Source organism: Macaca fascicularis, chromosome 1, assembly GCF_037993035.2.
Source record: "Macaca fascicularis isolate 582-1 chromosome 1, T2T-MFA8v1.1".
NCBI classification, from domain to species: domain Eukaryota; kingdom Metazoa; phylum Chordata; class Mammalia; order Primates; family Cercopithecidae; genus Macaca; species Macaca fascicularis.
The window spans coordinates 116,942,385-116,963,683 of NC_088375.1; the positions used below are offsets into that span (position 1 = coordinate 116,942,385).

General features: G+C 35.7%; 1 protein-coding gene across 4 annotated transcripts in view; it reads right to left on the reverse strand.

The window, feature by feature from the left end:
- MAN1A2 (mannosidase alpha class 1A member 2) overlaps positions 1-21,299 on the reverse strand; it is a 167,234-nt gene that overhangs the window by 69,996 nt on the left and 75,939 nt on the right. For 3 of the 4 annotated variants that reach the window (XM_005542189.5, XM_005542191.5, XM_073998156.1), the window contains one exon: positions 4,510-4,633. The exons of the other annotated variant lie outside the window; for it this stretch is intronic. In XM_005542189.5, coding sequence (XP_005542246.1) covers positions 4,510-4,633 — 124 coding nt within the window. The remainder of the gene's footprint in view (positions 1-4,509; positions 4,634-21,299) is intronic. 4 annotated transcript variants of the gene reach the window in all.

Sequence of the window (21,299 nt, forward strand, 5' to 3'; positions counted from 1 at the left end):
CGCCTTATATTTTGAACACTGTCTTTCTTTGTATTGCTTCCATTTTGGCCTTCATTTTGTTGATAACTATTTTTTCTTATATTTTGTTACTGACATGAGATCTTATTGTCTCTGAGCAATTGTATCTCTGTTTATATACTTGTTCTACAGAGATGAAATCTTTATTATGTTTTCTCTCATGGTGATATTTGGTCGGAATTTTCAGTTGCTCTTTTTACATATTTTGTGGCCACCATTTTCCTTCCTTTTTTCTGGTAATATCTTTGTATAAATTCTGTACCTGTTCTTTTTTAACAAATTACTCATTACTGTTTTCCTGAAAGTTTTGACATAAAACACCAGGTAAGAGTCCAGATATAAATACGTTTTTTTAGACTTTGCTTATCCCCAGCCACTTGAGATTGGAAATGCAGCACTGCTCACAATAGTGAATCTGTCGTTCATTCCCTTCTCTCACCAAAGTCCACAGGCGCAAACAGCTTATCTGTGAGAATCCTTACTGACTTCTGTTTTTCCAGCTTCTCAACACACTATGTTTAGTAAGGTCCAAAGAAGTACACCCCATCAGCCTGTGATCCTGTTCTCATTGCTGCTCATAAGAATTTGAGTTCTGTATGTCAAGTTACACCACCTAATTCAGAGAACTGGTCTCTACTGGTTTTGTATTTTGTAGTCTGCAGCCCCAAACATCCTCTCTTCTGTTTATACCAAACCTCTCTCTGATCTTTACTGCTTATATGCCTACTTTTCTTCCTATTTGGTGGTATGAAGTATCTCTTAATTTTGTTAAACATGGAATTTGCAGTTTTTTTGTTTGTTTGTTTGGTTTTTTTTTTGACAGAGTCTTGCTCTGTCGCCCAGGCTGGAGTCCAATGGCTCAATCTCAGTTCATTGCAACCTCCGCTTCCCAAGCTTGAGTGATCCTCCCACCTCAGCCTCCCGAGTAGCTGAGGAGTACGGGCATGCGCCATCACACAGGGCGAATTTTTGGTAGAGAAGTGGTTTCACCATGTTGCCCAGGCTTGTCTCGAACTCCTGAGCTCAAGCAATCCACCCACCTTGGCCTCCCAAAGTGCTGGGATTACATATGTGAACCACTGTGCCCAGCAGTGTTTCTTCTTGCTGCTTTTAGGTTAATTCTTATGATTTAGGTTTTCTACTTCAAGAAGGACCATATGTTAAATTATGTTTATTTTACAAATTTATTATCTTTTTAATCTCTGCTTTTCCTTTGTTTTGTCTATGACTATCTCTTGCTTTTATTCCATGTAAGTAATTCAGTTTTTCACTATATGCAATGAGTTCTTTGTTATTTCCCATTTTATTAGCTAGGGGATACATCATTTTAAGTCTCCATTTGTTTCTTTAGCTCCACAATATTTTTGTATCATTTTATTGTTTTATTTTGGTTTTGAGTTCTGTTAAATTTAATTTCTATTATAGTATGAATTACTCATGGTGACTTTTTTTTTTTTTTTTTACTGTTTTAAAAATTTGAAACTGGATTCTTTATCAGTCTTTTACATGCTATATACCACTCCGCTTTTGTTTCCAGCAGTATGTTTGCACAATTGCCATGCTTTCTGTTTTATATTGTTCACATTTAAAAGGGTCAGTTCTGGCCTGAACTTTTTAATTTCTCCTTGAGTTCTTCGTGTGTGTGTGTGTGTGTGTGTGTGTTTCTCCCTTCCTCGATACAATTTGAGATCTGGAGTACTAGTGTACTTCTATCTGATCACTTGAAGCCTATGTGTTCAAGAAGGATGAGAGGTGAGAACTCTGCTGGAGCTGTGGACAATTAAATATGTGATGCTCTGGGCACTGGCCTCCTTGGCAAGACTGATAGGGAATACTAGGAATTTGTTGACTCTCTTTTCCCAAAAAGGTTTCAGGATAGGGTAGGGAGCAGACTTATGTCTCATGCCAGAAATCAGAAATCTTTTTGTTTTTGTTTTTTTATTTTGGTTATCAAATATGACATGAAGTTACATCTTTTCCTTCTTTTATTGCTTTTGATGAATTTTTACTGTCTTTATTTTTTTTTATTATTCATTTAGTCAGGACAGGGAAAATTCTGTCATCTAGTTCCGTTTTGCTGTATTTACCTGAAAATTCTTCTCTGTTGAAGTATTTCATAAACAGAAAGGAATATACATATATATCTCAACTCTACTCACACGTCAATTTAAGAAATACAACACTACAAGCATCTTTGATGGTCTGTTTACCACTGCCCATTCACATACTACTGCCTATATCCCAGATGTATCTGTAGTCTTGAGTTTCATATTTGTCATTATCTTGACTTTGTGAAAGCAAACTATATGAATTGGGTCATTCCCGTCATACCCAACTAATTCAGAGTCAAAGGGCCCAGCGGAAAATCACCTGTGGCACATAATACTGGCTCCAAAAATTACGTTTTCCACAAGCTCAGCTGCTATAACCCTAACATTATAGTTTTACCTACTACTGTCACCAATCAGGGCCAGACAGCTTCTAGAAGCTTTACTCGTGTCAACACACTTCCTTTCAAAACGATATATAACATTTCTCCTCTAATAAAACTTCCAACCTTCTCTTTGTTTTCTGGATGGATTGAGGACCAACCACCCTACTCTGTGTGTATGCCCTGAATTGGAATTCTGTGCTTCCAAATAAAACATTTAATTCAGAGATTCATCTCTGTATGTTATTTTTACTTCAACAATTTATCAAAACTATTTTGAATCCCTAAGCAATATACTGTTCAGCTTTGTTTTGAACTTTACAAAAATTGTATCATATTCTTTTAACTAATGGATACAAACATAATTCATATTTTCATTGCTGTTTTGTATTTTATTATATAAACTGCCAATACAAACAATGCTTCTATGTATATAATGTAAATGTACATACCAAATAATGGAATTGCTGGGTTATAGGGTATTTTTACTAGGTAATATTTTTTGTTTCCCATTGTAAAAATCCTTTTTACCCCAAGGGCATATATTTTTTATTCTCAAAATGTCAGTGTTTTATTTTTTAAAGTTAAGCCTTTAATGTTCCTGGAATTAACTATTATAATCCACAGTGCAACACTTGTTATAACAAGTTTCTACATATATGTAGGTCTGTTTAAAGGCTATCTATTCTGTTCATCTGTTTGCCCCTATTAACAAATACTACACTGTCAATGTTGATAATTGGGCAATGTAAATACAGCCAGGGTGTTTTTCCTCACAAGTGTCTAGAATGTTTCTTTACTGTATAAATTCTAGAAGTGTCTTTTCAAGCTCCATTGGGAGGAAAACGGCCATTAGAGATTTCACTGGCACTGAATTTATGCTACAAATTTGGGGATGACTGAAATTTTTATGATATTGTTTACCTATACATAAATATGATATCCCTCCATTTATTTATATCCTCTTCAATGTCATTTAATAAAGTTTTGTATTTTTAAATTTTAATTTTTAATTTTTATGGGTATGAAAGAGTTGTACATATTTTGATACTAGCATATAACAGGTCATGATAAAATCTGAGTAACTGAAATGCCCATTACTTCAAACATTTATCATTTCTTCTGTTGGAAATATTCTACATCTTCTCTTCTAGCTATTTTGAAATATACAACAAATCATTGTTAGAGTCACTCTATTGTGCTATCAAACATTAGATCTTATTCATTCTGTGTAACTGCACTTTTGTACCCATTAAAAAATCCCTTTTTATCCTTCTCTCCTCACTACCCTTCCAAGCCTCTGATAACCATCATTCTATTCTCTACTTCCAAGACATTAATTTTTTTTAGCTCCCACATATGAATGAAACATATAATATGTGTCTTTCTGTGCCTGGCTTATTTCACTTAACATAACGTCCCCCAGCAGTGCCATCCATATTCCTGCAAAGGAAAGGATTTCATTCTTTTTCATGGCTGAGTAAAAATTTGAACTTTATCTTTTGTTAGATTTATTTGTAGGAAACATATATACTCTTGCTCTATTACATAAGGTATCTTTTTGCAAAATGACATTTTCTTGCCTTTTGTAGCTGGTGTAGAGAAATACTACTGATTTTTAACATCCATATTGATCATCTATTTAAAAAACATATTAAACTCTTATTTCTAATAGGTCAATAATCACGTAATCTGTGAATAACTACTATTTTCTTTCTTCCTTTTCAGTTCTTAAACATCTAGACAAAGACAGAACATATTTTGTCTTTCTTGTCTTACCAGGCTGGCTAGGTACTGCAGCACAATGCTGCATAAAAATAGCAATGAAATTTTTTAAAAATGTAATAGTAGTTATAACTTCTCAAATAACAATAAATATTTTAAATATGTCCTAAATAGAAAGGACATTTCTTTGAGTAACTTCAAAAGAGAATATAAAGGCTAAAGCCCTAATAAACATATATCTAGAAAGGCAAACATTTTAAGCATTAATCAAATCTTTGGACCAATTTTGAAGGACTCTTTATAACAAACAAAGAAAAGAAGGCAAGAAAACAAACCTTTTTGTAGTAAATCAGGTCCCCTGTCAAGTAGCTGAGGTGGATGAACTCCATATGTAGTGTACCAAATTCAGCCAGAATGCTGCTACCTGCAGATGCCCAGCCCCAGTTTCGCCCTACTCCACTGAATGAAAAGGAAAAGTAAAAGGAGACAGGATTGGGAAAAGACCAAAACATTTGTTTAATGAATATGTAAATTTTAAATAGATCTCTTAGAAATTATTATATCTGACACAATAGCTTATTTATATCTAAAATTGCATTAAAAATTTAAATAGGTAATAAATCCATGTTCTAAAAATTAAAACAGTATTTTTAAAATCCAGTAAATATATTTCACCCATTCTCATCTCCATTCACCTCACCAGGCCCCAAAGAAAATCACTTTCATTCCTTTCTTACGTATGACTACAGAATGTTTTATGCAAATGTAGGCAATCCAAATATATATTCTCACTGTCCTCCTTTCTTAAACAAAACATAGCAAGTTGGTGGTCTTTGCGTATCAGTTCACAAACAGTTTTCTCGTTTTTTTTTTTTTTTTTTTTACAGTTGTACAGAATTCCATAATATTAATGATTCTCAAGTGGAATGCCCCACCCTAGAGGCACATGAAAATGTGTGGCAGCATTTTGAGTTGTCTCAAAACTTGAATGTGCAACCTCCACTTATTGTGCCAGGTCCAAAGTTACAAACTGCCCTGTAGCAAATGATTGGGACAGTATCATACAATAAAGAACTGGTTTGCACCAAATGATGATAGTGCCTGTGTGAAAATTAATATATTATATAAACATACACAATTTGTCTAATAAATTCCCTAATGATGGTCCCTTGGGCTATTTCCAATATTTTGTTATCATGAACATTTTTCAGTGAATAATCTCATAAACATTTCACTTGTGCAGATATAATCTCTAGAATATGCTCTTGCATTTTCTTTTTTTAACCTGTTCAGTAATTTTTTATTTGAGGCCAGACTACATAAATGAAAAATTGTAGAGGCTTTGAATTCCATTATCTTCTAAAAAGGTTAAATTTTTTCTAAACACAGACTGAGTAAACGCAGACTATATTGTGTTTTAGGCTTTGTTAAAGCCAGTCCATTTCCGTTTTTACCCCAACTTCCAGAAATGGACCTGGGAATTTCAGTTGGAAGCCAGGGGTATTTACCAAGGGCACCTAAGCAGCCTAACCTGTTTCCCCACTATCATGTGGCTGTTAAATTTTCTCCTTAGCCCTTTAATTTCCTTCTGCTATTTTCTGCTGGGTTTCTTTGAGTCTTGTTTGCCCTATATATGTGGTTATAGAATCACCAACGATTTGAGGGAAATTTGTCCATAAATTTTGGGCTTTTCCTCTGCAATTTCTTTCCATATGAGATTTTGTCCCTATGTTTCAGTCATTTTAGCAGCTCCAGGGCCTGACCATTGTCTCCTCTGCCCGAAATGACTGCCACTTTAGATATGGCCTCTATTGCTCTGAACATGATTTAGAACATATCCTCAGGGAAAAAGCCAATGTTTACATGGCGACGACCTTAGGATCATAGCCCCTCAAGTTCTACCTGAGTTAATTGCATTTCAGTGTCTTCAAACCATTTGGTTTTACATATTTTGTCTAGCTTTCATGACTGCTTTTGGTAGGAGGGTAGTCTGATAAAAGGTATTTCATGGTTGGAACTGGAAGTCTAGATTGTTCAAGCAGCAGAGTTCCTAGATTATTCCTACAAGAACTCTAGACCATTCTCTAGGATCTAAAGGGAGAAGTATAAATATAAATATTTTTGCCAGGTGGGGTGGCTCACGCCAGTAATCCCAGCACTTTGGGAGACCGAGGCAGGCAGATTACCTGATTTCAAGACCAGCCTGACTAACAGGGTGAAACCCCATTTCTACCAAAAATACAAAAAAATTAGCTGGGCATGGTGGCAGGCGCCTATAATCCCAGCTACTCGGGAGGCTGAAGCAGGAGAATCATTTGAACCCGGAAGGCGGAGGTTGCCATGAGCTGAGATTGCGCCATTGCACTCTAGCTTGGGCAAGAAGAGCGAAACTCCGTCTCAAAAAACATATGTATTTATACATATTTTTTCTCATCTTATCTTCACTTGTACTCTGTCAATTCCACATCTTATATTTTATTTGTGTTTAGAAAACATTAAAATAAATGTAAGAACATATGACAACCTTGCTTAAAGTTCCTTGTTTAGAGCTATTTTTAAATTGTCTGAAAATATGGAAGGCAAATACCACTAAGATATTTTATAGCTAGAAGTGAGAATCAGAGAATAAATATGGAAATAGTAACTACATAAGACAGTCATTCATTTCACAAATGTAAGTGTTTACTATGCTGTGAGAGAGTGGTGAACCTGACATATACTATTCCTGCTCCTACAATAAATAAGATCATTTTAAATAGCGATAGTTGCTATGAAGAAAATTAAAAAGGAAAAATAGAATATTGAGTACTAGGGATAGAGAGTGAGTTAGAAAAAAGGCTCTTTACATATTATGTTCAGAGAAAATGTTTCTAAAATGATGTGATTTGAACTGAGACCTGAATGATGAGGGCCAGTAATGAAAAGATCTGGAAAAACAGAATTCCCAGTAAGGGAAACAGCAAATGTAATGGCCTTGAGGGAAAGGAAGGAGGCTAGTTTGACTAGAGTTCAGAAAGTAAGGGGAAGTGAATGACACAGGATGAGGTTAAAAAGCAAGGTATAATCTGGACTATGTAATAATTTTGTAGGCCATGGTAAAATTTTAGTCGTTAAGTGTGATGGAAAGTCACGAATAACTTTAAAGATTATAACATACTTAAGGAATAAAGCATACCATTTAGAAAGATTAACTAGGTTTCAGCATAGTGGATGAATTACAGTGTGGTCAACTATAAAAACAAAACTTAGGAAGTAACAGTTTGCCATTCTCTATAAAAAGAACTTCTAGCCAAAAGTCAAAAAGGAACACTTTTCAAAATACTAAATTCTAAACAAAGTTTTTACATTTTTTACATCATGTCACAGGAAGAATCTAAAATATTAAATTTGATACTTACATATATCCTAGCAACTCAGAAAAATAAGAAAATTCCTAAGAACAAGATATAATGCTGCTGAGGACAAAAATATTCCAACTTAAAATGATGATGAGCTGCCAAAAAATAACCGGATCATAATTTCATGCAAATTCATGTTTTGTTTTTTTCAACTGATCAAAGTAAAACGTCTGGATACTGAAATTTACATACATACTCAGAGAACCTGAGTAACAAAAAATTTGCAAGGAATACCAGAAAACAAAAACAAGCAAGCAAAACATATGATGTTTCTCTTACCTGACCACCAGCAAAAGGAAAGACTCTAAAAATGTTTGGTAAACTCTTGACAGTAAATCAACCTAAGCATTCTACAATCATATTAAATTGTTTTGATAATGAGTCTTCTATATTTTGATTTGCATTTTGTTGAAAGTCAGTTGAATATATTTAATCAATGTATTGAAAGAATGGAGTAAAGCTTTCAGGAAACTGCAATTATTGGAAACAAAGCTTGCAAACAGGCTGATACTGAAATGCATTCCAACAAAAGCAAGGAACGAACTAAAGAAATTAAAGCATTCAATGTGTAAGCTTAAGTTGAAGTATCTTCATTTGTAGGAATAATGGTTTGATGGAGTTCCTATTTTCAATTAGATTTATTTACACTGTATACTTCAATGGAATGAAATTGAGAAGCTATATGATTCTGTGTCATCTAAACTGGAAGACTACTTAAAATAATTACAAATAAAAGTCAATGTAAAAATATCTCGGATTTGTAGAAGGTATTCTGAATGAAAGCAAAAGAATGGCATTTGTAACAATATCTGGTCTGAAATATTTAAACGTTTTAATATGCAGAAATTTAGAATTGAGAATATCCTGCAATTAAGCAGAATTTGCTCTGAGCAACTGTAGGGAGAATACCTTCTCTAATAAAAGCATGCAAGAGTCAATTGAAAGTGCCAATAATTTCAAATTTAGATAAATACACAAGAATATATGTTTTTAATAATTTCATTTTAGAATATAGGTTTACAGCAGAATTACTTTACAGGATACCCAATAAAATAAAACCAATTTGTCGGTGATTAAATACTCTGAAAATTAAATAGTTTTAATTATTTCAGCTCCCCCATTCATTCTGAAATTGTACTCTTATGAATAACACACTATATGGTCATTCTCATTATATGATGCCATAATCTGGCTTATAAAATATTAATATAATGTAAATATTTTATGTATGATATCATTTATGTGGCAACATATTATTTTACCTTATATGTTGGACTACCAAATTTGCTTAACAAATGACCTTACTCTTGAACATTCGACCTGTACTTATGATTTTGTGAAATACGCTGTGATAAACATTTTATAGATGTCTTCCTTAGTCCATACATCCAATTTCTTCGTGTGTATTAACAAAGGTTGAGTTGCTTTAAGGGCTTTTGACAGATAATACACTAGTCTACAAGTAAAGCTGAAATGTAAGAATGGCTTTCTTCTCACCTTTTTATTATAGCAGATGCTTTAAAAATTTTTTAAGTAAAAAACTTCCTCGACAGCAGATGAATATAACAACTTTAATTTTTATTTTTAAATGAAGTCTGATTTTTGTTACATTTTCATTTAATTTGAGGGGATATGTAATATACTCATAATTTAAAATGTTAAATGGCACTGAAAAAGCATAAATTAAAAAAAAAAAAAAGTCTCTCTCTAAGACCTCTACCTCTTCCAATCACTCTCAGTCCCAAAGCAATCTGTTAACACATTCTCATCTACCCTTTTGGAAAACTGTATGCCTACATAAGCATAATTTGAGTTGTCTATTACATTTTAAATACTCATTGGTCTCTTCTAATTTTAATTCTGTATTTTTACAAACTTTTTTTAAAATATGTTTTCAAAGTTAAGATTGTCCTTCAATTATAAGGTAATGTTATTTTTTGTTACTATACAGCCCCTCAGCCAAGCATAGGATCTGGTTTATTTTTCTTTTTAACTATATATTGACGTATAATTTACATACAAAAATGCATCCTTTCAGGTGCACCATTCAATGGGGTTATGACAAATGAAAACAAAGATTGGTATACAAACCAAGTCGATCCTTCCAGAACATGTCCTTATCCCTTTTGCAATCAACGCACACACTTCCCTACCAAGTCTCAAACAACTCTCAATCTGCTTCCTCTCACTACTGATTAGTCTTTCATGTTCTAAAATTTCATGTAAACATGATACAGTATATGCTCCTATGTTTGGCTCTTTCACTCAACGTGTCTTTGAGATTCACCCATATTGCTATGTGCCTCAGTAGTTAAGGTTCTTTTTATGGCTAAGTGGTATTCCATTGCATGAATATGATAACTATTTATCTATATATCTGTTGATATGATAAACATTTGAAAAACAGTCAAACTGTTTTCCAAAGTGTCTCTACCATTTTACATCCTACCAACCTAAGTTTACTATCTTGCCTTTTCATTGTCTATTTTTCCCATTAGTTGTTTCGTTCTCCATTCCTGCCTTCATTTGGATTGAGTAGTTTTTAGTATTCCACTTTCTTTACTGGCTTATTTTTTTACGACTGCTCTAGGCATTACAACATAAACCATTAACCTTCCCACAGTAGACCTTTATGTATTATATCACCTCACATATAATATAAGGGCTTCACATTTCTATACTATCCTCTGTGTAACTGTGGTAACAAATTTTTCTTCTATGTATATTATAGGCTCCACTATGCAAGTTATTATTTTTGCTTTAAACAAAGACCGAAACAGAAAAAAATAAGCATTTTACATTTACTCAAATATTTACTGTTTCCAGTGCCCTTCCCTTCTTTGTGTAAATCTGCTTTTCCATCTGGTATCATTAGAAAGTTCCTTAAAATTTCTAGCAATACAGGTCTGTTGGCAATAAATTCTCTAAGCTTTTATTTGCCTGAAAATGTCTTAATTTCACCTTTGTTTTTAAAGAATATTTTCAGTGGCTATAGAATTCGAGATCGACTTTTTTCTTTCAACAGTTTCAAGATGATTCAATTGTTTTCTGGATTGTATTGCTTATGATAAGAAGGAAGTATTTCTATTTTGGTTCCCCAGTGTAAATGTCTTTCTTCTCTGGCTGTTTAAAACTTTTCTTTTTCTAGTCACAGATTTTCAGGCATCATGTTTCTTTATATTTATCCTGCTGGGTTCCAGCAAATGTTGAAATCTGTGAATTTACAGCTGTTTAACAAATCTGATAAATTTCTAGACATTACTTCTTTAAAAACAGGCATATCTCAGAGATATTATGGGCCTGGTTACAGACTACTTCCATAAAGCAAATATTGCAACAAATGAGTCACACAAACTTTTTCATATCCCAGTATATATACAAGTTATATTTACATTACACTGTAGCCTTTTAAGTGTGCAACAGCATTATTTTGAAATAACGTTCATATCTTAATTTGAAAAATGCTTTATTGCTAAAAATGCAAATGATCATCTGAGGCTTTCAGCAAGTCATACTCTTTTTTGCTGGTGGAGGGTCTTGCCTTGATAATGATGGTTGCTGACTCATCAGGGTGGTGGCTGCTGAAGGCTGGGGTGGCTGGGTCAATTTCTTAAAATGAAGACAACAATAAAGTCTGCTGTATTGATTTGATTCTTCCTGTTTCAGTTCTGTGTAACACGAAAGATCTCTCTGTAGCATGTGATGCTGTTTGACAGCATTTTGTCCACAGCAAAAATTCTTTCAAACTTGGAGTCCACTCTCATATCCTGACACTGCTTTATCAACTAAGTTTACGTAGTATTCTAAACCCTTACTGTCATTTTGACAATGTTCATAGCTTCTTCACCAAGAGTAGATTCTATCTCAAGACCACTTTCTTTGCTCATCTGTAAGAAGCAACTCCTCATCCGTTCAAGTCTTATAAGACTGCAGTAATTCGGTCCCATCTCCAGGCTCCACTTCTAATTCTAGTTCTCTTGCTATTTCCACCACATCTACAGTTACTTCCCCCACTTCAGTTTGAACCCCTCAAAATCACCCATGAGGACTGGAATCAAATTCTTCCAAACTCCTGTTTGATACTTTGACCTCCTCTCATGAATCACGAATGTTCTTAATGGCATGTAGAATAGTGACTCCTTTCCAGAAGGTTTTCCATTTCCTTTGCTGAGATCTCTCGCAGGAATCACCATCTACGGCAGCTATAGCCTTACAAAATGCAATCCTTAAATAGTAAGACTTGAGAGTCTTAATCACACCTTGACCCATCGGCTGCAGAATGGATGTTGGAAAGCATGAAAACAACATTAATCTTGGGCATCTTCACTGCAGAAAATGGGTGACCAGGTACACTGTCAATGAGCAGTAATATTTTGAAAGAGATCTTTTTTGCTTAGCAGTAGGTCTCAACAGTGGGCTTAAACTCTGCCATCAACAGATGTGCTCTCATCTGAACTTTGTTGTTCTACTTACAGACCCCACAGGGAGTAGATGTAGCAAAATTCTTAAAGGCCCTAGGATTTTCAGAATGGTAAGCAAGAACTAGCTTCAACTTAAAATCATCAGTTGTATTAGCCCCCAACAAGAGTCAGCCTGTCCTTGAAAGCCAAGCATTGACTTCTCTTTAACTATGAGATGGCATCTTCTTCCAGTAGAAACTTGCTTCATCTACCTTGAAAATTTGTTGTTTAGTGTAGTCACCTTCATCAATTACCTTAGCTAGATCTTCTGGATCACCTGCTGCAATTTCTACATCAGCACTTACTGCTTCACGTGTCACATTTATGGTATGGATACGGCTTCCTTCATTAAACCTTATGAACCATCCTCTGTAAGCCTCAAACTCTTCTGCAGCTTCCTCACCTCTCAGCATTCAGAGAAGTGAAGAGAGTCAGGGCCTTGCTCTGCGTTAGACTTTGGCTTAAGAGAATGTTGTAGCTGGTTTCATCTTCTATGCAGACCACTCAAACTTTCTCCATGTCAGCAATATAGCTATTTCACTTTCTCATCATTCATGTGTTCAGTGGCACAGCACTGTTAATTTCCTTCAAGAACTCTACCTTTGCATTCAAAACTTGGCTGACTGTTTGGCATGAGAGGCCTAGTTTTTGGCATGCCTTCCTCACTAAGCTTAAATTTCACGTGCTTTCCTCACTAAGCTTAATTATTTCCAACTTTTTTTTTTGAGACGGAGTCTTGCTCTTGTCGCCCAGGCTGGAGAGCAGTGGTGTGATCTTGGCTCACTGCAACCTCCATCTCCCAGGTTCAAGAGATTCTCCTGCCTCAGCCTCCCAAGTAGCTGGGATTACAGGCATGCATCGCCACGCCCAGCTAATTTCTGTATTTTTAGTAGAGATGGGGTTTCACCACATTGGCCAGACCGGTCTCAAACTCCTGACCTCAGGTGATCTGCCTTCCTCAGCCTCCCAAACTGCTGGGATTACAGGTGTGAGCCACTGCGCCTGGCTAGGTTTTGTTTTTTGTTTTGTTTTGTTTTTTGAAACAGGATCTGGCTCTGTCCCCCAGGCTGGAGTGCAGTGGCACGATTTCAGCTTACTGCAAGCTCTGCCTCCTGAACTCATGCAGTCCTCCTACCTTAGTTTCCCAAGTAGCTGGGGCTACAGATGTGCGCCATCACGCTACATTAGTCCATTTTCACACTGCTGATAAAGACATACTTGAGACTGGGCAATTTACAAAAGAAAGAGGTTTAATGGCCTTACAGTTCCACGTGGCAGGGGAGGCTTCACAATCATGGTGGAATGTGAAAGACACACCTCACATGGTGGCAGACAAGAGAAGAGAGCTTGTGCAATGAAACTCCCCTTTTTAAAACCATCAGATCTCGTGAGACTTATTCACTATCACGATAACAGCATGATTCAATTACCTCCTGCTGAGTCCCTCCCACAACACATGGGAATTCAAGATGAGATTTGGGTGGGGACACAGCCAAACCGTATCATCTGGCTCCTGGTCCCTCCCAAATCTCATGTCCTCACATTTCAAAACCAATCATGCCTTCCCAACAGTCCCCCAAAGTCTTATTTCAGCATTAACTCAAAAGTCCACCATCCAAAGTCTCATCTGAGACAAGCCAAGTCCGCTCCACCTACATGCCTGTAAAGTCAAAATCAAGTTAGTTACTTTATAGATACAATGGGTGTGCAGGTATTAGGTAAATGCAGCCATTCCAAATGGGAGAAACTGCCAAAATAAAGGTCTACAGGCCCCATGCAAGTCTGAAATCCAGTAGGTCAGTCAAGTCTTAAACCTCCAAAATGATCTCCTTTGACTCTATGTCTCACATTCAGGTCACAATGATGCAAGAGGAGGACTCACACAGCCTTGGGCAGCTCTGCCCCTATGGCTCTGCAGGGTATAGCCCAACCTCCTGGGTGCTTCAACCAGCTGGCATTGAGTACAGCTTTTCCAGGTGCATGGTGCAAGCTGTTGGTAGATCCACCATTTTGGGGTCTGGAGGACGGTTGCCCTCTTCTCACAGCTCCACTAGGTGGTGCCCCAGCAGGTACTCTGTGTTAGGGCCCCAATCCCACATTTCCCTTCAGTACTGCCCTAGCAGAGGTTCTCCAAGAGAGAGAGCCCTGTCCGTGCAGCAAACTTCTACCTGGACATCCAGGCATTTCCATATATCCTCTGAAATCTAGGTGGAGGTTCCCAAACCCCAATTCTCGACTTCTGTGCATTGGCAGGCTCAATACCACATGGAAGCTGCCAAAGCTTGAGGTTTGCACCCTCTGAAGCCATAGGCCGAGCTTTAGGTTGGCCCCTTTCAGCCACAGCTAGAGAGGCTGGGATGCAGGGCACCAAGTCCCTAGGCTGCACACAAGGGGACCCTGGGCCCAGCCCATGAAACCATTTTTTCCTTCTAGGCCCTGGGCCTGTGATGGGTGGGGCTACCATGAAGACCTCTGACATGCCCTGGAGACATTTTCCCCATTGTCTTGGGGATTAACATTCGGCTCCCTGTTACTTATGCAAATTTCTGCAGCAGGCTTGAATTTCTCCTCAGAAAATGAGCTTTTCTTTTCTATCACATTGTCAGGCTGCAAATTTTCTGAACTTCTATGCTCTGCTTCCCTTATAAAACTGAATGCCTTTAACAGCACCCAAGTCACCTCTTGAATACTTTGCTGCTTAGAAATTTCTTCGGCCAGATACCCTAGATCATCTCTCTCAAGTTCAAAGCTCCACACATCCCTAGGGCAGGAGCAAAATGCCACCAGTCTCTTTGCTAAAACATAACAAGAGTCACCTTTGCTCCATTTCCCAAGAAGTTCCTCATTTCCATCTGAGACCACCTCAGCCTGGACTTTATTGTCTATATGGCTATCAGCATTTTAAGTAAAGCCATTCAACAAGTCTCAAGGAATTTCCAAACTTTCTCACATTTTCCTGTCTTCTTCTTCTCCAACCTCTGCCTGTTACCCAGTTCCAAAGTTGTTCCACATTTTTAGGCATGTTTTCAGCAATGTCCCACTCTACTGGTACTGTTGCTTCACCTGTCACCTTTATGTTTCAGAGGCAGATTCCCTCCTTAAACCTCGTGAATCAACCTCTGTAAGCCTCAAACTTTTCTCCTGCAGTTTTCTCACCTCTCTTAGCATTCACAGAAGTGAAGAGACTTAGGGCCTTGCTCTGCATTAAGTTTTGGCTTAAAAGAATGTTGTAGCTGGGTTCATCTTCTACACAGACCTCAAACTTACTCCATGTCAGCAATATGGCTATTTCACATTCTCATCATTTATGTGTTTCACTGGCTTAGCATTGTTAATTTCCTTCAAGAGCTCTTCCTTTGCGTTCACACCTTGGCTGACTGTTTGGCACCAGAGGCCTAGCTTTTGACATGACTCTTTCACTAAGCTTAATTATTTCTAGCTTTTTTTTTCTTTTGAGACAGGGGCTGGCTCTGTCACCCAGGCTGGAGTGCAGTGGCAGGATCTCAGCTCACTGCAAGCTCTGCCTCCTGGGCTTAAGCAATCCTCCCACCTTGGCTTCTCAAGTAACTGGGATTACAGGCACACACCACCATGCCCAGCTAATTTTTGTATTTTTTGTAGAGGCAGGGTCTCACTATGTTGCTCAGGCTGGTCTCGAACTCCTAGGCTCAAGCAATCTGCATGCCTCAGCCTCCCAAAGTGCTGGGATTACAGTGTGAGCCACTGCACCCAGACTATTTCTAACTTTTAATTTAAAGTGAGAGACATGCTATTCTTCTTGTCTCTTGAATACATCAAGGCCATTGAAAGGTTATTTATTGGCATTGTTCTGTCTCAGGGAGTAGGGAAGCCCAAGGAGGAGGAGAGAGAAGGAAGAATGCACTCTGTGGAGCAGTCAGAGCAGAGACAACATTTAGTGATTAAGTTTGCCATCATCTATGACTGCTTGTTCATGGTGCCCTATATAATTACTAGAGTAACAAGAAAGATCACTGATCACAGATAACTATAACAGATGTAATAATAATGAAAAGCTTAAAACTATTGTGACAATTATCAAAATGTGATATATGCTGTTGGAAAAATGGCACTGATAGACTTGCTCAACACACAGTTGACACAAATCATCAATTTGTTAAAAAATAAAAATAAAAAGGAAAAAAGCAATATCTGCAAAGAACAATTAAGTAAAGCACAATAGAACAATTCATGCCTGTAGTTTTTCAGCCACTCCTCCCACTCCCAAATTCGCCACTCCCATCACTCCATTACAGGTATGTTAAACCATCTGACACTGCCCCATAGGTAACTGGATATGCTTCTCTCCATACTCCAGCTTTTTATTTCTCTTTCTGTGCTTCAGTTTAGGTGGTTTCTGTTGTTTTGTCTTCAAGCTTACTGATCTTTTCTGATGCATTGTCAAATCTGCCTTTAAGCTTGTCAAGTAAATTTTTTATTTCATATATTTCTCACCTTTAGAAGTTCCACTTTGGTCCTTTTTAAAATCTCTTTTCCCATTCTTCACATTTGCCTTTAAATCCTCAAGCACACTTACAATAGCTATTTAAAGTCCTTTACTGCTGTCTTCATCACCTCTGTTATTTCCATGTCTGTTTCTATGAACAGATTTTTCTCTGGGCTACAGAATAATTGGCTACATTTTTCTGCTGCTTCTTTGCATACCATAAAGTAAAGTAATTTTGGATTGGATTACGGATATTATAAAAGTTTATTGTTGGATATCTGAATTTTCTTTCTTTAAAACATGTTCAGTTTTCTTTTAAACATATTCAGACAAGCAGAGAGCCAAATAATGAATGAGCTCCCATTCAGAACTGCCACAAAAAATATCCAGGAATACAGCTAACAAGGGAAGTGAAGGGCCTCTTCAAGGAGAACTACTAGCTACTGCTCCAGGAACTCAGAGAGGACATAAGCAGATGGTAAAACATTCCATGCTCATGGACAGAAAGAATTAATATCGTGAAAATGACCATACTGTCCAAAACAATTTATAGATTCAATGCTATTCCCATTAAACCACTCACATTCTTCACTGAATTAGAAAAAACTATTTTAAAATTCATATGGAACCAAAAAAGAGCTCAGATAGCCAGGACATTCCTAGGCAAAAAGAACCAAGCTGGAGGCATCACATTACTCCACTTCAAACTATGCTATTAATAGCAAAAAAAAAAAAAACTTGCAATTTACATGACAAAGTACTAATCTAGCTAATATACAAAAATACCTTAAGGATTGATTTTTTAAAAAATAGCCAATAAAAAACAAACAAAGGACATAAAAAGGCTATCCACTGAATAAAATAAACTCAATCTCACTCAAAAATTAATAAAACAAACATTGAAACAAGATTTTATATTTACCTATCTGATAAGTAAAAGTAAACCGTATTTTCAAAAGGTTAGATAAGAGTCATTGTCACCCACTTATTAAGCAAATGTCAACTGGCATATCCTCTCTAGAACACAGTACGTTATCAACAGAAAAAAAAAATGTATGTAACTCTTTGATCCACTATTTCTGCCAAAGTCATACCAACACATGTATATGTACACACACACACACACACACACACACACACACACACACACACCATTTCCAACATATGCAGGATACTTCATCCAATATTTTTTGACAGTATTAAAATCTAGAAATAATCTATTAGTTCACTAATACAGAATTAATTTTAAGTCAATATTTTCCTAAGCATTATATTATGAAGCTCTTAAAAACTATGAGATAAATATATATAAAGTGTTGATACAAAATATTTTTCTAGACCTATTGCTAAATGATGTAAAATGTCAATATTGTCAGACTGAATAACAAAATTTGGATTATGATCCAAACTATATGTTATCTCCAAAAGCAGCACTATAGTTAAAACAATACAGTGAAGCTGAAAATAAATGGAAAAAAGATAAACCATGAAAACAGTAAGCATAAGGTAGAGCAGCTACATTAATATCTGATAAACTTCAAGACAAAAGCATTACCAGAGATGAAGACACACTGTAATAACAAAAGGCTCAAGTCATCGGAAAACATAATAAATGTCTAAGTACTTGAGAGTAAAGCTTCATCAAAATGCATGAAGCAAAAAATTGATAGAAATAGAGAAGAGACAATTCCACAGTCATACTTGGGATATTTTAACATTTCATTTCAGGAATGCATAAAACAATTATACCAAAAAATCAGGAAAGATATACATGATCTAAACACCACTAACCACCTTAACCTAACTGATATATACGGAATGTTACACCCAACAACTGCAGAATACACATTCTTATCAAGTGTATTTACCAAGAAAGACTACACGCTGAGCTATAAACAAGTTGTAATAAATTTGAAAGGATTCAAATTGTAGAGTAATTTTTATGACCACAATGAAATTAAATTAGAAATGAAAACAATAAGATATCTAAGAAACCACGTAAAATTTGGCAATTGAACCACACAATTATAAAAAAAACTAATGCATCAAAGAAAAAGTTCTACAGGAAATGAGAAACTATTTTGAATTGAATAACAACAAAAAAAATATCAAAATTTCTGGAATGTAGCTAAAGCAGTCCTTGGAGGGAAATTTATAGCTCTATAGAAAAACAGTAGTTTATGGCAGGAAAAGAGAGAAAGGAATAAGATCGGTGTAGAAAGATACAACCTACAGTTCCAATGTAAGAAGCCAGAAAAAGAGCAAAGTAACTCCAATAAGAAAAGAGAAGGAAATAATAAAAATAAACTAGAAATCAATAAAACCAAAAACAAGTTAAAATTAACAAAAACAGAAGTATTTTTTTGAAAAGATTAACAAATTTGACAAATGCCTCAGTAAACTAGTAAAGAGAAAAGAAAGAATACAAATTACTAGAATCAGGAATGAAAGTAGTTGTCGCCACAGAATCTACAAAGATGAAAGGTAAAAGAAAGTAACACAAGAACAACTTTACACCAAATTTTCTAATTTAAGTGAAATAAAGAAATTTCTTTAAAATTAACTAAAACTGACACAAAATAAAACAAAATCTGAATATAAGATATATGTTTATATATACCTTATATATATTATATAAAGTATATATAAATTTTCATATATACGTATATAAATTTACACACACACACACATGAAAATTTGGGCAGCGTGCAGTGGCTCACACCTGTAATCCTAGCACCTTGGGAGGCCAAGGAGGATCACTTGAGCTCAGCAGTTTGGGACCAGACTGAACAAGACAGTGAGACCCCATCTCTACAAAAATAAATAAAACTACCTGGGTGTGGTGGCACACACCTGTAGTCTCAGTTACTACAGAGGCTGAGATGGGGGGATCACTTAAGCCCAGCAGGTCAAGGTTGCAGTGAGCTGTGATTGTGCCATTGTACTCCAGCCTGTACAAAAGAGCAAGACCTTATCTCCAAACCAGGCCCCTCCAAACACACACACACACAAATTTTAATTTGTTATTAAAAACTTTCCAATAAAGAAAATTTCTGGCCCAGGTAGTTGCACTTAGATCTATCTATCAAATAGTTAAGAAAGAAGTAACTACAGCACTCCAGAATTACTTCTGAAAAAAACGATTTTAATAATTTAATAATGCCTCATTTAAAGAGACCAGGTAACTCACACCAAAATCTGACAAAGGCATTCCAAAAATAAAATTCCTACCAATATCCATCATATAATTTCAAAAGGTATTAGGAAATAAAATACAGCAAAATATAAAAGGGATACATTTTGGCCAAGGAATATCTAGAAATTCAAGGTTGATTTAACATTTGAAAATCTTACACGTAATTTACTATATTAAAAGAATAAAAGTGAAAAACCTTATGATTATCTCCATAGATGGAAAAAAAAGTATCTGGCAACATTTAACGTCCATTCATGACAAAACAACAACAATAACATCTCAGTGAAATAGGAATAAAAGGAAATTTCCTCAATCTTATAAAGGAAATTGATGTAACTGATGAAAACTCCACAACTAATGCCATACTTCAATTTTTTTAGAAAAGCAATATTTCAAAGCTTTTGTGGAAATCTCAAAGAATGTAAAAAATATATAGATGGAGACAATTTTTTTAACCAAGACTGTAAACTAAAAGTTATAAAAGATATATTTGAATATATAAAAGTTTAAAACTTATTAATCATAAATTATTATAAAGACAGACTAACAGAAGAGTAGAGAGAAAAGAATTCTATAATCTACAAAACACCTTATAAATTAATTAGAAAAAGACAAAGAACTCAAGCAAGACTCAGGAATAGACAATTCACAAAAAAGCAAATCTACATGTCCAATAGATTTACGAAAAGGATGTTCAAATTCACTAGTCAGAAAATACAAACAATGAATATTTTATAGCAACCACTGTGTCAAAAATTAAAAAGAATTTATACCTGCAGACATTTAAAGACTCTCACATATTGTTGGTGGAAATGTACTACGGTCTTTCTGGAACACATTTTGGCCATATCTATTAAATTTAAAACTACATATCCCTTTGATCCAGGAATCCTACATCTGGAAATCTGTCCCACAGATAAAGAAAAAAAAAGGCACACGCTCTTTGATACAGCAATCGTATTCTTGAGAACCAATGTCCAAGAAATAAAATTCCTACTACATAAGGACATGTATAACAGGATGCTATTGTAGCAATGTTTGTGGTAGGAAAATAATGGAAACAAATACCACTGATATGAAAATTAATGAATAAATTATAGTATAACTATCCCATTTCTCACTCAGTATTCATCACAAAGATTTATTTAGATCTTTACTGAGTAACTTGGAATCATGTTTCCATGGAGTATTATTGAGTGAGAAAGATAAGCCGAAAAGCAAGCCATTAAAGTGATAAAACAAATAAAGATTACAAAAAAAGCTCTGCTTTTATTTCTGTCTGCTGTATCATATTGTAGAAGATAAATACGATAGACTATTAAGATGCGTTGGCTTTCAGTCATCAAGACTGACGGAAGGCCTATGTGTGGGAAATGCGTAGACCCCAGTCAAGAAAAAAAAAAAAACTTTAAAAAACAGGTAAATAATGCTAGGTGCAGTGGTTCACACCTATCATCACAGCACTTTGGGAGGTAGGAGAATCGCTTGAGCCAGGAATTTGAGATCTGCCTAAGCAACAAAATAAGATCCCTTCTCTGCGCCGGGCGCGGTGGCTCACGCCTGTAATCCCAGCACTTTGGGAGGCCGAGACGGGCGGATCACGAGG